General features: G+C 47.3%; 1 protein-coding gene across 1 annotated transcript in view; it reads left to right on the plus strand.

Annotated features, from left to right (window-relative positions):
- The first annotated feature begins 563 nt into the window (after window positions 1-563).
- The window catches only part of ALDH2 (aldehyde dehydrogenase 2 family member), a 29,517-nt gene continuing 14,619 nt past the window's right edge, over window positions 564-15,461 (plus strand). Inside the window, exons 1-2 of the mRNA XM_020970197.1 lie at window positions 564-789; window positions 14,601-14,705. Coding sequence (XP_020825856.1) covers window positions 676-789; window positions 14,601-14,705 — 219 coding nt within the window. The 5' untranslated portion in view covers window positions 564-675. The remainder of the gene's footprint in view (window positions 790-14,600; window positions 14,706-15,461) is intronic.

A 15,461-nucleotide genomic window follows, 5' to 3' on the forward strand; every position in this document is an offset into this window, starting at 1 on the left:
TAGTCTTTTCAATGAACCACCTTTCAGTTTTATCTATCATTTCTATGGGGTTTTTTGTTTCTGATTTATCTATTTCCCCTCTAAATTTCGTATCTCCTCATTTGTAATTTTAGGTTGATTTGTTGGTTTTCTAATCTTTTTAAATGCATATTCAGTCCATTAATCTTCTATTTCTATTTTGTTAAGGTATGAGTGTATTTTCCCCTCTGAAGACTGCTTTTGCTGCATCCCAGGAATTTTGATACGTTGATTCATCATTACCATTTTCTTTTACATAGTTATTAATTGTTTCTAGGATTTGTTCTTTTACTCAGGATTTCATTGCTAAGACTCCATTTGGGACTAGGCTGGGACATTCTAGGCTCGGAGGGCCCTCCCAGCTCTGACATTTTCCATCCCCTCCCACGTGGGCGTGGGGGGGGGCCGGTGATTGACATCCTGGTCTCAGCACCAGCGGCCCGGAGCGCTCTCCTCGGCCCCGCCCCAGATGTCGCTCCCTCCTCCCATTGGTAATGAGTGCAGGTGGGCGGTGCGTGAGGAGCAGGCTCCGCCTCTCTGTTTGCCCCGCGGCTGAGTGACGGCTCTCGGGAGTCAGTTGTGCGTTTCACGCCTGCGGTGGACAGCCTGGGCTCTTGAGCTGCTCCTCTCCAACCTCCAGCCTCCAGCCTTCGCAGCATGCTTCGGGCCGCAGCCCTGCTCGGGCCCCGTCTGGGCCGCCGCTGTCTGTCCTTGGCCGCTTCGGCCACCGTGCCCACCCCCAACGAGCACCCCGAGATCTTCTACAACAAGGTGGGACTCCCCCCGCCCCCGCTGGCCTGAGCGCCCGCCCCTCCCCCGGGGACAGGGGGTGGACCAGGCTGGGGGAGCCCAAAATGCCAGCCTGCACCCCTTCCTTCGTGTCCCGGGCACCACCTTGTGTGCTGCTTGTTCGGCACCCCACGCCTCACTCCTTTCTCTTCCGCTCTCTCCTCCGTGCCCCCTCCAGCCTCTTCTTCCCGGTGCACCCTCTTCTTTAGACCCCAAGCCTTCTTTTTCAGCCATTCTTCTTTCCTCTCGCTCCTTTCTACCTTTCCCCTGTGCTCTGCACCCCATGCCTCTCTGTTTCCCCCTCTGCACCCAATGTCTTCCTTTCCTCCCTCTCTACAACCTAAGCCTACTTTTTCTTCCTCTTTGCACCCCATGCCTCTCTTTTCTTCCTCTCCAGTCCCTTCTGCATCCTTCGCCTCACTTCTTCCTCTTCGTGCCCTCTTTAGCACACCCCCTCCTGTAGACCCCACACCACACTTTTCTTCTTCACTCCTCTGTCTTCCCTCTCCTCTTTCTCCTTTGTATCTTCTTCCTTGTGCTTTGTACCCTACGTCTCCCTTTTCTTCCCCTGCACCCCACACTTCCCTTTTCTTCCCCTCTGCACCCCATGCTCCCTTCTGCCTCCCTTTTCTCTCCCTCCGGCCCCTCTTCCTGCTCCTCTATACTTCTCCACTTACCCCCTTTCTTTCTTAACTCCCCCTCCCTAGTCTGCCTCTTCCCTGACACCTCCTTTCCACCCTTCCTCCTTCTCTCTTTCTTTGTGGGCCTCCTTTCCAACCCACCCTTCCTTTTTCTTACTCTTACTTTCTTCCCTAGCACTGAGCCAGTGCCTGGCACATAGTGGGCGCTTTATTGTGCATATTGACTGACGTCCTTCCTCTGTCCTCTCTTCTCCCTACCACTTCCTTCCCCCAAGCTTGATTCCCCCCCCCATTTTTTGCACCTCACGCTCATTTTCTCCTTTCTTGGTGTTGTGCTCTCTGCTCCTCACCTTCTCTCACGCCAGCCTAAAACTTTTTCCTTTCTCTGACCTCAGCCTTTCCTCCTCACTCCCAATGAGGCTTCTCCCATCCTTCCTAACCAGGACTTCCTCCTTCCCTTTTACCCTCCCCTGTTTCTTTCTCTGGATGTCTCTTCTGTCTTCCTTTCCCTCCCCTGCCAATGTCTTCCCTGAACTGCTCCTTCAAGGTGATGGTAGAGGGATAGATTGCCTTTCTTCCCTGAGACCTGCCCTTTTCCTTAGTTTCCTCATCAGTCAAATGAGAGAGGGGGTTGGAAATTGGGCTAGCTGGTCAGCAGAACCCGTTCTGGTGGGGAAAGTCTGTGATTCAGAGCCCCGGGAGGGTTGTTCCCCTCCTCCTTAAGTGCTCTGGCTGATAGATGTCTCCTCCTCAGGCAAATGTCTTTCAACTCCTTGAGAAATAGAGCCTCTTTGCACCAGGGCTTGGGGACAAAGGAGAGGTTGCCATAGTTAGATAATGTCCGCCAGAGCACCCTTCAGCAGGTGGTGCTGCCAGCAGATTACAAAGTGTATCAGGGTCAGGAACCAGAAAGGGAAAGGTATCAGAGAGTAACTACTCCCCCAACTAGTCAATATTGACCTGGTTTGGGTGGGAACATTTTATTCTGTGCTCTACCTGCGGACCTCTCTTTGAGTCCCAGCTGATAGCCCACCTTGTACAGGAGACCTTCACCAACCCCTTGTAATTCCAGTGCCTTCCCTCTGCTAATTAGTTCCTATTTATCCAGTATATAGCTAGTTAGTTGTTGGCTCCCTCCCTTACATTTGAGTGTAAGCTCCCTGAGGGCAGGGACTGTCATTTTGCCTCCTTTTGTATCCCCAGGGCTTAGTACAGTGCCTGGCACACAGTAGGTGCTTAATAAGTGTTTATTGATTGATTGATCTCTGAATCGCCAAATTTCAGAGTTGAAAGAAGCCACATATATTTTGGTCCAAGAGTCTCCTCTCTAACATCCCTGACATCTGGCCTGTCTCCAGGGGTGGGTACCCTCTTCCCTCCACAGGAAGCCCATTTCCCTTTTGGGCTATCTGCAATTATCAGAAAGTTCATAGGACCATAGGTCCAGAGACCGGAGGGACCTTAGAGGCCACCCAGTGCAACCCCCTTCATTTCACCAGTTTAGGAACTGAGGATGCGTCCTGGGCCGCACAGCTAATGTCAGAGGGAATTTGAACTCAGCATCTCAAGCTCCAGAGTCAGCCTTCTTTCCACTCTAGGACTAGATCTCGAAGCATCCTTAGAGTCTAACCCCCTTATTTTAGAGATGGGGAAACAGTCTGAGAGAGGTTAAGTGACTTGGTCAGGGTCACACAACTAGAAAGTATCTGAGGCAGCACTGGAACTCACGTCATCCTGATTTCAACCCCACTGCTCCATCCACAGCACGACTGACATTTTGGGTGGATTTTTCCCCCCACATTATTTATTTTTTAACATTCACTTTAAAAAAATTGAATTCCATATCCTCTTTCTCCCTCCCCTCCCCCACCCATTGAAAAGGCAAGCATCACAATTCCTTTCTTTTCATAAAAACAACAAAAACCAACACCCCCAGGGATTAACAGCTCAAGGCCCTTAAATAATCAGAATCTTGCGTTTTCACAGAGGAAACATCATTGGGTTCTCCGAATTATGTTATGAAAGAATGGGCTACTCTGACCTTTTGTTCTCAGAAAACTTGGACCAGCTTCAACTTTCTTGAGATGGGATTAATAGCTGGGCTCTGAGTTCCTTTTCCGAGAGTCCTTCTCTCCCCCTTCCCCCCACTTCCACTTTTAATCTGGGCAATTGAATTAGTGAGGGGGAGAGGCACTGGGAGGAGCCCCTAGTCTGCATCTATTCCAGCACCTTACAAAATAGCTGAGGGCCAGGCACCCAAAAGGGAAAACTGTCAGGGAGTGACCCCTTGTTTCTCCCACTGTACCCAGGTGCTTTTATTTTTCTGGTTGTACTGTCTTCTGGGACAGGATAGAGAGCTGGCTTCAGTCCTCCTTCTCACACCCACTGGCATTGGCTTCGGGAAGTCACCTCTCCAACTAAAACAATAGATTTCAAAGAAGGTGCCGATCTTTTGGGGAGTTTGCTTCATTTGGGAGATTTCTTTTACACAAGAGCAGCCCCTAATGAAGAGCACCTACTGTGGACAGCACTTCTGAAGCACTCATTATGTTCTGGATCCTGTGCTAGGCTCTGGAGAATACAGAACCAGAAATCTAAAGAGTTCTGACCCTTGGGAAGTTGTCGTTGTTGTTTTTAAAGCATTCTACTAGAGGAAGCATATCTGCATGAGTTTAGGGGTTTGCATATTTCTCCTGCTTGCAGACACGCGATAGGATTACAGATTAATCAGTGGAATAGGAGATCAGAGGTCATGGGTTCCACCTCCCTCTTTTTAACAGCTAAAGAAATGCAGACTCAGAGTTTCATCCAGTTACCAAGGGTCACAGGAACTGGGATTTGAGCCTACTTTCTCTGACTCCAAATCCAGCCCTTTTCTTTGAACTCCACAAATTAGAAAGGCAGTAAATCCATCACAAGCCCCAACTCCTTTGTCCACATTTTTTTTTCCTTTCTGAATTTTATTGTAAATTAAGGACAGGGTAGAGATGGAGCCTAGTGTTTTAGCTTTTACACAGTTGAGTCAGTTCCTTTCCCTGTAATTAGGGTTTAGCTGTTAAGTTAATAGACTGGGGTCTGGACCTTCTGGTACTTTAAGGATTCTATGATCTCACTCTCTCAGGCTCCCTCCCACCACGTTTTCAGATCTACGGCTTTCCTGGCCTTCCTAGATGGTTTAATTAGTTACCCACTTCCAAATAATCCCTCATCTGGTTGACCCACCAAAGCTTTTGGTCTTCCACTCACTTCAGAATCACAGGAGTTCCTAGTTAGAAGCCCAAATCTGGGGAAGAATTCCCTCTATAAGGGGCAGGTAGGAGGCACAGTGGATCTCTAGAGCACTGGCCCTGGAGTCAGGAGGACTTGAGTTCAATTCTGGCCTCAGACACATAGCACTTACTAGCTGTGTGACCCTGAGCAAGTCACTTAACCCCACTGCCTACCCCCCCCCAAAAAAAGGATTCCCTCTATAGCAGTTGAGTCAAACTCAGAAAGGGGGTAGGTGGAAACTGAACTATCCGTAAAAGATCCCATATTGACTTAGTTTTTATTTTGTTAAATTTTCCCCGATTTTTGCTTGCACTAACATCGTGGGTTATGTGTTTGATGCCTCAGGTTTATAGCATAACCCATACGTGGACTTCATGGAATAAATCTCCTTAATTAAATAATTTGTTCTGTGAAACTTGGACTGAGTCAAAGTGCAGAACTTGAGGACCTGAAGGGTCTACATGTGGCCTCGGGGCCAAAGGTTCTCCACTTCAGCTCTGGAGGCTGGTGTTGCCATGGATTTGGAGTCAGAGGACCTGGATTGGAATCTCACCTGTGCCATTTAGTACTTTCATGACTGTGGGCAAGTCACTTTACTTTTCGAGCCTTAGTTTCCTCATCTGTAAAGTTGCCAGGACCTCTAACTATCATCCTCTGATTGACCTCCTGAAACAGAATCATTCTCATTGGGTCCTTTTTTTCTTACATCAATCAAATTTGGCTGAAATGCCCCACCCATGGTTGGGCCAAACAAAAATGACATTAATTAAATCCCTACTGGGTTTCAGGCTAGGGATTAAGAGACAAAAACAACAGTTTTCTATCTTCAAGGAGTTTCTGTTTCAGTCCACTGAGTTTGAGTTCTACATTTATTTACAACATGTAAATAAAACAACATGTTATTTGAGTAAGGAAAACCATTAATAGTAGGGGAGTGCTCCTCCCCCCCATCCTTGGCAGAGGTGGAGAAGTGGGTGCTGGGTAGGTGTAACATTGCATATGTCAGATTTTTTTTGATGTATGGGTCAGTTTTGTTGAATTTTTTTCCCCTTCCTTTTTTTTTTTTAATCCTTTGATATAAGAGATGAGTCCCTGGGACTGGGTGTTGGAGGTATACTGGGGGAGAATTAGGCAGTATATAAACAGAAGATCTCCTTACAGCTCTCTCAAAAATAGTGGGGGGGGAGGAGTTATCTAGGAAAGGCTTCCTGTAGGAGGTGGTACCCAAGCTTTGAAAGATGCTAAAAATAATTCTAGAGATAGAGGTGAGGAGGGAATGAATTTAAGGTATGAGGTATGGCTTATACAAAGATTTAGGGGGAGACCCTAAATGCACAGAGGACAGTCAGGGGCACAGAAAGTGAGGGAAGTTAAGTGAAATGAGACTGGAAAGGTCTCTACCTGAGGTGGTATGTATGATACCTCCCTGAATTAGAAGGTTGGAGAAATAGTCTTTTTTTTCTAACAAATTCCAGAGAACTGGAGACTTTATTCAGGTCCTTGCTTAAGTCAGTATTAGAGGGAGAAAAAAGTTGTTTAATTTAAACAGAAAAATGTAAAACAGCATGTCATCACAGTAAGCTCTGGCTCTTCTGCCTACATGAGTAAGCTGGTGGTTTTGACCCTCAGTACCTAGGACAGTGCCTGACACTTAGATGTGAATAAATGTTCAGAGGCAGCAAGGTGGCCCCTGGCTTGGAGTCAGAAAGACCCGATTTCAAACCCTGCCCCAAACACAGATGAGTTTGATTGCCTCTGAGGTCCTTTCTAGGTTGGAGTCTGATTTTGTGTGATCCCATGGTTCTTACAAGCTCTCCATCATGTTCTCTCGCCTGACAAGGACTGTCCGTATCCAGAGTCTGCCAGTTTACAAGAAGACCGTGTGTTCTAACATCAGCCATCCGAACCAGATACTGATCATTTCTTTGATATGAGTTATTATTTAACTTCTGTTCTTTTACACCCTAAGAATTAGGGGGTTTCAGATTTGGGAGGGGCCTTGGCCCTGGACTAATTCAACCCCTACTCAAAAAGAAATCCCTGCTCTAACCTGCCTGATAGAGTACTCACCTAGCCTTTGCTGAAAGACCTCTACAGTGGGGGAAGGAAGTCTGCTAACCCCCAGGGTGGCCTGTTTGATTTTCAGATAGCTCCATTGTTAGCCACTTTTCCCTGATAGGGATCCTAAAAATGCTCCTGGGCACCCATTGCATCTGGTTCTGCCGTTTGGGGCCCTGTTGAACAAATCTAACCCTTCACAAATTCGAAGCCAGCTCTCAGCATCCCTTTCTTCCTCCATCTCTTTATCTCTTTCTACTTTCTTCACTTGACAGCAATCATCACACAAGGTTTTCCATAATTATCTGAATTGTTTGTATTTGTTCCTTTTTAAAAAAAATTAGACCTGTTTTTCTTTCTTTCTTTTTTTTTAATCCCTCCTGGTTTCGAAGTATAGGGAAGACAATGAGGGAACTCCCCATCAGTGCAAGGTCTAGTCTTAGGAGTCACTTAGGGCACTAATTGGATGTGAGACTTGAACCCAGATGTTTCTGACTGAGGCTGGCTCTCGGTAGGACCACACATACCTTGCTACTTCTGTTGTCCCTTACACTGTTTCATTCATAAGACCACAGCTTGTGCATCCATTTCCCTACCCCTTCCATTCTGACCCATCATAAGGGTGTGATGGGGGTGGCTTCCCTCATTCCCAGCTCAAATCCCACCTTCTACAAGAAGCCTTTCCCATTTCCCCTCCATATTGGTGTGTTCCCTCAGAGATTATCTCCACTTTATCCCGTGGATAGCTTGTTTATATAGAATTTCTTGTTCGTTATCCCTACATTAACCTGAGCTTCTTGAGAGGGCAGGGACAGTTTTTGCCTTTCTTTGCATCCCCAGAGTTTAGCATAACACCTGGCACATAGTAGGTGCTTTTATAAATGCTTAATGACTCGTCTTGGGGAACAGTGCTCTGTTCCAGATGGAATGGGGTTCTGACCACGAGATAGCTGAGGAATTGTAAGATGATTTTGAAGGTGGTGTTGATGAGGTAGAAAGGAGTGCTCCAGTCAGATGGAGCAAGCAGGATTTGAGATGTGAGATGTGAGATAAGATGCAGGATGTGACTAGCCAGAAGAGTGATCAAAGATGCATAAGGCCCCCCCCCCTTACCTTTGGACTTACCTTTGTGCTTTCACAAAGTGCCCCCAATTCCAGAACAACTCTTCCCCTCCCCTCTCCTATTCTCTTTACTTATCTGTATGATAATGACACCTCTGGACTACCTGAAGTTCCAGGCATCTTGGAGCCGGGCTTGCTCTTCCCACTGTCTTGCCCCTTTTCCCCCATTTCATAAAATTACATCTAAACTATACCTTTAACCTGCCTACAGGCCTTTGCAGCCTATTCTCTGTCTCTCCCACGTGGGAGCAGATCCACTTGAGTGCATCACCCTAAGAAATGGGGTGATTTAACTTGGAGACTGTCTGAGTAAGTTCTTTCAGGACGATAGGAACCACACGTCTATTCCTCCTCATCATTTCAGGTGGCACTCCAGCATTCTTGGGGTCCACCCTGAACTTGTCAGTGTGGTAAGTCTGGAACATTTTAGAAGCTCAGAGGTGGGACTGTTGCTAAACCCCTTGGAGAATTGAGCCATCAGTCCCCTGTGTATGAGCTCTTCAGGAAAACTGAGGGTATGTGCATAGACCCTCTTGACTCATTTATTGAGTCCCAAGGCTATAGCTTTCCTTATTGGCCCCTGTGCCTCTATTTGGGGGCCACCCCCTGTCTAGGTCGGGAATGAATTTTTGGGCAGTTGAGTCTTGATTTACTCACTTTGAAAATAATCTGATCCCCACAGTCTTAGGGGAGCACACTTGGGCTGGCTGGGGTTGGGGTCAGGGGAAGGCTCCAGCTTGTTTTAGCCTTCTGTTCCGAAGTCAGATCTAGGAACAACAGATGCAAATTGCAGATTGATTTCAGGGGTGTCCCTTGGTGATTTAGGTAAAGGAGAGTAATGTCCTGAAAGCCCAGAGAGGTCACCTGGAGACTGGTTGTAAAGGGCTTTGAAAGCCAAACTTCGTTTTCCTGTTTGATCCTGATGGAGGCTAGAGAGAGCTGGGGGAGGGAGGGTGGGTGGTAATCCAGAGTGTAGGGCGTGACTGGGCTGTAGGAGTATCACTTTGCAGGCTGGGGAGGAGAGGTAGACTTGGGGCCAGTCGGGGGGATTCTTAACCGTCCCCAGTGGACCCCTTGGGCACAGGGAAACCTGTGGATGGACTCCTCAAAATCAGGTTTTTAAACGCATTAAACCAGATGGATAGCATTACAAAGGAAACCAATGATGCTGAAATAGTTAGCAGAAAGTGATTATCAGTGGATAGAGCACCAGTCCTAGAGTCAGGAGGACCTGAGTCCAAATGTGGCCTCAGACACATAACAGTCACTAGTTCTGTGACCCTGGGCAAGTCACCTAACCCCAACTGCCTCACCAAAAAACAAAAACAAAAAAAACCCAAACCCCACCTTAAGAGCTAAATGGCTTCTAACCTAAATGACTTCTGACTTCTCTCTCTCTTTTTTTTCTTTTTTGGCTAGGCAGTGGGGTTAAGTGACTTGCCCAGGGTCACACAGCTATTAAGTGTTATGTGTCTGAGGCCGGATTTGAACTCAGGTCCTCCTGCATCCAGGACTGGTGCTCTATCCACTGCACCACTTAGCTGCCCCACTTGACTTCTCTTCTAACTCTGTGATTCTGCTTCCTGGAACTACATTTTAATGTTAAGAAACAGTGCCAGCCCTTTCACTTGCTTTCCCTAAGATTCCATTCTTTTGGTTTCCAAGCTGTAAGGTTTTGCACTGGGTCTAATCAGTATCCTTCCACCCTCCTATTTACTTAAGAAAAGCAGCCCAGAATCCTAGTCTGGAGAACTTCCTGTGAGTTACTTTTCAGCTGGCAAAATAAAGGTCTCTTGACATGATCTATTTACTTCTGAGTTCAACTCTTTGGACTCTGTCTTGGCATGAGGGATGGAGATCAGAAGATGGGAAAATATATGTGGTATTAGGGGGTGGAGTCAGCCTTTGGCTTGAAGCCCTTAGGACCCAGGACCTCACAATCTCTGGGAAGGTCATGATCACATTGTCTGAGTGGTTCAAGTGTTTACTGGGTAGGACTTGTTTAAAAAGATTAAAATAAAAAGAACTGCAGGGAGTGCCTGTTGATGCCCAAAGTTTAGGACTGCAAATAGCTATCACTTGGTGACCTCTTTATAGCTCTTTGCAGCAAAGTCCACCCTTGAGTGTGGGTGGTTTCCCTCTGGAGATAAGGCCAACCTCCTTCCATGACTTAGCATCTTTGTGGCTCCAAGCTTTCAAAGGGCCTCTCTGAACTAGGCTAAGTTGGCTCTCAACATGAGTCAGGCAGTGGGAGTAGAGAAATTTCATGGGATCCTAGGCTGTGGTGAGAAGCAGAGCTTCTGGGAGGGGCTGTGTTCTGCCCTGACAAGAGGGATGGATTTGGGATCAGAACATGGGTTCAGATCCCCACTCTGCCACTTGTGACTTACCTGGTGACTTTGGGGTCAAGTCCCTCTACTCTCTAAGTCTCAGGTTCCTCCTGGGTCAGAGGAAGACATTGGAGTAGGATGGGCTTCTGGCTCCAAATCGGTGGTGTTCACCTTGTGAGTGAGGAGGTCACTGCCAGTGATGTCCTCTGTCTGTGAGATGCACTAGCAGAGGAGAGGGCCGGGCTTTGCTTAGACAGTGGAGGCTGCCTGCCACTGGGTCCATCCGTACTCAAAGGCTTCCCAGGTGAGGTAGACTCTGTCAGACCAGGGGCCCTGATGGCACCAGAAGACGTGGAGTGGGAGGGGAAGGGAGGGGAGGGGAGATGTGAAGAATGCATTTTATTCTTTATTTTTATTCTTTATTTTATTTATTTTTTTTTGGTGAGGTGATCAGGGTTAAGTGACTTGCCCAGGGTCACACAGCTAGGAAACGTTAAGTGTCTGAGGCTGGATTTGAACTCAGGTCCTCCTGACTCCAAGGTCAGGGCTGTATTCACTGCGCCACCTAGCTGCCCTGGAAGAATGCATTTTAAAGATCTTTCATTGTTTGCCGGGTTGATGTTGCTACATCTTCCTGGGTCAGAGGCAGAACCTTCTGATGATTCTGGTGCTAGGTCACTGCTGGTCAGGGGAGCCAGGGTGGTCTCAGGTTGGATGCAGTGACCTCTAAGGTCCCTTCCAGTTCTAGATCTGTGATCTGTAGAGCAAGTGGCACCTCATTTAATGTCCAGCTCTGTCTTGCCAGGGAAAGGGAAAGATTTAGCAAACCTTTTGATGATGACGAAGATAGCATTTGTATAGCACTTTAAGGTTTGCAAAACACATGTTGTCTTGTGTTCACAACAGCCCCTTGGAGGTTATTCCCTTTTTACAGATAAGGAAACCAAGGCAGACAGGTTATGTGATCTGGTCAAGGTCACACAGCTAGTATGAGGTCGTACAACTAGGCTGAATTTGAACTCACCTTCCTGACCTCTGGTCTAGCCTACTGTGCTGCTTTGCTCTCCAGATATCTCATAATATTCTTATCTTGAAGACAGAGATCTGTAAATTAGATAAGAATATAGTCTGAAGGATTCAACTGGTCAGATATGCAAAATCAGAGAAGTTGTTAATGGTTCATTGTCAGCGGTCAGAAGGTCTACAGTGGTGGGTCCCAGGGATGACAGCACCTAGCTGGGAGGGAGAGCTAACCACAGTAGCTGACAGTCAGGATCCAAGAAGATGAAATTCGATAGGGATAGCATAAGGTCTTCCACTTGGGAATGGGCTTACAAGCCCAAAGAAAGATAGTTCCTGCTCTCAAGGCGTTTACATGCTAGTGGGGGAAGCTGAAGGTGGGCAGGGGCCTGGTGAAGGATTCCAGAGGACTGCAGCCTAGTGGGAGATGAAGAGATGGCTGGCCCAGGCACTGTCCTGAGATGGGATGGGATGTGCTGTATGTATGAGCCTGTGCCAAGCACTTTAAGTGCTGGCCTTCTTTTAACGGACTGATAGATTGCAGTAGCTTCTTTGGCCCCTACGTAGCGCAGTGTACAGAGCACCAGGCCTGGAGTCAGGATGACTACTCTTCCTGAGTTCAAATCTGGCCTCAGATACTTACTAGCTGTGTGACCCTGGGCAAGTCATTTAACCCTGTTTGCCTTAGTTGCCTCATCTGTAAAATGAACTGGAGAAGAAAATGGCAAACCGCTTCAGGATCTCTGCCAAGAAAACCCCAATTGGGGTCATGGAAAGGTGGATAGGACTCAAAATGCCTGAACCACAACCATTCTCTCCTTTTGTCTGCTCTGACCTCAGTAAAGCCCTGTCGCTGAAGAGTACTTACCCCCAAGAGCTCTTTCTGTTGTGAAATTTCCTTTCTCGTTCTCTGCTGTAGAAATCCTAGCCCACAGAGCAGCCAAACAAACATTATTATATAATGCTGGTAGAGCGTGAAACCCCAAACTTGGCTGGGGGTTGGGCCCTCCCTGTGTGAGTAACTTTGTTATCTCAAACCCTGGGCTTTGTACTGAGGGAGAGCCCTGGGTGCAAATCCTTGACCCAGGCTCATTCAGCAAAGAGTACAGCCCGACCCCCTCCCCTTCCCCCCAGTGTGTTCTGAAGAGGGACAGAGAGACAGATGGACAGACATGGGGAAGGAGGGAGGGTGAGAGAGCAAGACAGTTATAGAGACAGAAGAGGAGAAAGTATGGAAAGGGAGCCATCCTGGCAGAAGCCAGGTTCAAAACCTGCCTTGGATACTTCACTATGTGAGCCTGGGCAGCTGTTCCAAGCTTCAGGTATTTCATCTGTGAAATGGGTATAACAGGAATATCAGCAAGGCAGCATGGGGTGGTACATAGAGAACCATAGTTGGTAAGACCTGGGTTCAGGTCCTGCCTGAGAGGCATGCTGGCTGTGGCCTCAAGCAAATCTCTTAACTTCTCGATGACCTAGGCAACTCTCTGAGACTATGAATGGCAGACAGAGATGGTGCCCATCCATATTTATGTGTTGGCTGAGTTTCCTCACCCAGGGGCTCCTTATACCAGTGACATCAATCAAGCAGCATTTATTAGGCTCCTGCTGTGTGTGTCAGGCACTGTACTAGGCACTGGAGATAAAAAACAAAAACCAGGCCCTGCCCTCAAGGAGCTCCCAGTCTAATGGAAGAGTCAACATGCAAACAGCTACATGCCAACAAGACAGAGGTGTGAGAAATTGGGGGTAGCCTCAGAGGGAAAGTACAAGATTTTTTTTTTGTTTTTATTGTTTTGGTGAGGCAGTTGGGGTTAAGTGACTTGCCCAGGGTCACACAGCTAGTAAGTGCCAAGTGTCTGAGCCTGGATATGAGCTCAGGTCTTCCTGACTGTAAGGCCAGAGCTCTATCCACAAGATTAAGGAGGACTGGAAAAGGTGGGGGAGATGGGGGACTGGGGACTGGGTGTGTGAAAAACAGGATGTCAATAAAAACTTAATAATTTTTTTTAAAAGAAGGACTTAACATTTTTTTTAAATTAAAAACAAAAGGAAAGCTCCTTACAGAAGGTGGAACTGAATCTGAGACTCATAGGAGTGTGGGAGGCCAGGATGAGGAGAGAGAGTTCATTCCAGGCACGGGCCGGCCAGGGGGAAGTCACCAGGGAGATAGAGCCTCATGTTGAAGGAAAGGGGGGAGGCCTGTATCACCGGATCAGAGGGAACTTGGGAGGGGGTCGGGCGTAAGAAGACGGGAGAGGTGGGAAGGGGCCAGGTTATGGAGGACTTGAAAAGCCAGACAGGATTTTTTATCTGATCCTGCAGCCACCGGAGTTGATTCAATTGGGGGAGGGGGTGACATGCTCACTGTGCCTAGAGGCAGCTGGGTGGTGCAGTAGATAGAGCACCGGGCTGGTGGCATGAAGACCCGTGTTCACATCGTGCCTCAGACATTAGCTCTGTGATACTGGGTGAGTCATTTAAACGTTGTCTGCCTCAGTTTCCTCATCTGTAAAATGGGGATAATAACAGCACCTACCTCCCAGGGTGGTTGTGAGGATCAAATGAAATAACAATTTTTTTCAAGTGCTTAGCACAGTGCCTGACACATAGTAGGTGCTATTGACGTGCTTATTTCCTCCCTTGGGCCTTCCGCTGGAAGGTTTCAGCCACGGGCTGGATTGCCACTTGTCACAGAACCGAATTCTTTTTCAAGGTTTTTGTTGGCACTAGTTCAGGGGATCTTAGACTCTTTTTTTGTGTCCTGGACCTCTTTGCAGTCTGGTGAAACCTGTGGACCCCTTCTGAGAAGAATGCATAGGATTAGAAAGGAAACCAATTATACTGAAATAGAGCTAGAGGTGTCAGTTTTTCCTAGCCAAGTTCACAGAGTCCCTTAAATCCATCCACAGACCCCTTGGAGGTCCCCAGTTTAAGAACTCCTGGTCTAAATGGAGAGTACATTCTCTCCTAACTCGGAAATTCTGCAGTTTTTGAGTATGGGACAAAATGGCGCCAGGGCCATTATCCTCCTTCTGCTGAGCTAGGGACAGTTTCTAGCACGTTGTTCTGTGACATTTCAGTGTCTCCGCTCGGGGTTTCCCTTCCCTGGCACACTTGCCAATTGCAGTGAAGACCTCTCTCTCCCCAGATCTGACCTCTGCGGTGGCCAAGCTGACGCCAACTGAGGTCTTATCCAGGTGCCCCATCCATTCATGGTGCTTCACGGTGGTCTCCAGTTAATAGCAAGTCCCGAAGCTTAAAGGCTCAGTGCTTGGCACATGGTAAATGTTTAATTAAATGCTTGTTGACTGACTGATGGAAAGTTTCTTTTTTTTTCTTCCTGTGGCAGATTTTCATAAACAACGAGTGGCATGATGCCATCAGCCAGAAGACTTTCCCCACCATCAACCCATCCACCGGGGATGTGATCTGTCAAGTGGCCGAGGGGGACAAGGTACAGAGAGCCTCGTCCCGAACAGGCAGCAAGGCCAGCATGCGCTTTGTCGGCTCCCTGTGTTCTTTGCAGGGGCAGAGAGTGAGGGAGACCTGGCACATTTGAGTCTCTTCTAGAAAGACAGCCGTTTTCCTTTTGAAATGTGTATCGTCTTACTAGTTTCTCTTTCTGAGAAGACGGGAGGAGGGGGAGATGTGAAATCCCAGGAATGTCCTTGTCTTGAGCTTTCATTATCATCATTACTATTATTGTTACTTTAAAAGTTAAAAAAAAGTATGCTTCAATCTGTATTCAGACACAGCCAGTTCTTTCTCTGGGGATGGATAAGCATTTTTAAAAATTATTATTTAAAAATAGATACCAGTAAACTGGTCATTCCCACTCTGATTTTGAAAGGGAAATAAATAGTGAGGGAGAAAAATCTGTGGCCCTGTCCTTAACACCTGAAGTGTTTGTAGAACTAAAGATGAATTTTATTTGCACATGTAGGGAGCAGAAATGCTTCAGTCAACAAGTTTGTGTTTTCTTAAGTATTGTGAGGTGATGTGATAAGCTGGCTTTGGAGGCTGGAAGATCTGGGTTCAAGTGCAGTCTTTGAAACCTTCTGGCTGGCTGGCCCTGGAGGAGTCACCTCACCTCTTGTGTACTAAGATTATAAAACGGCAAAGCAATAGAGGAAGTTTTCTCACTGTCTGTTTCCGCTTCCCCTTTTCACATCCTTAAGTTTGAGTTTGTGGAGAGAAGATTGGGGAGCTA

The sequence above is a fragment of the Phascolarctos cinereus genome, unplaced genomic scaffold (assembly GCF_003287225.1).
Source record: "Phascolarctos cinereus isolate Bilbo 61053 unplaced genomic scaffold, phaCin_HiC Scaffold_4;HRSCAF=312, whole genome shotgun sequence".
NCBI classification, from domain to species: domain Eukaryota; kingdom Metazoa; phylum Chordata; class Mammalia; order Diprotodontia; family Phascolarctidae; genus Phascolarctos; species Phascolarctos cinereus.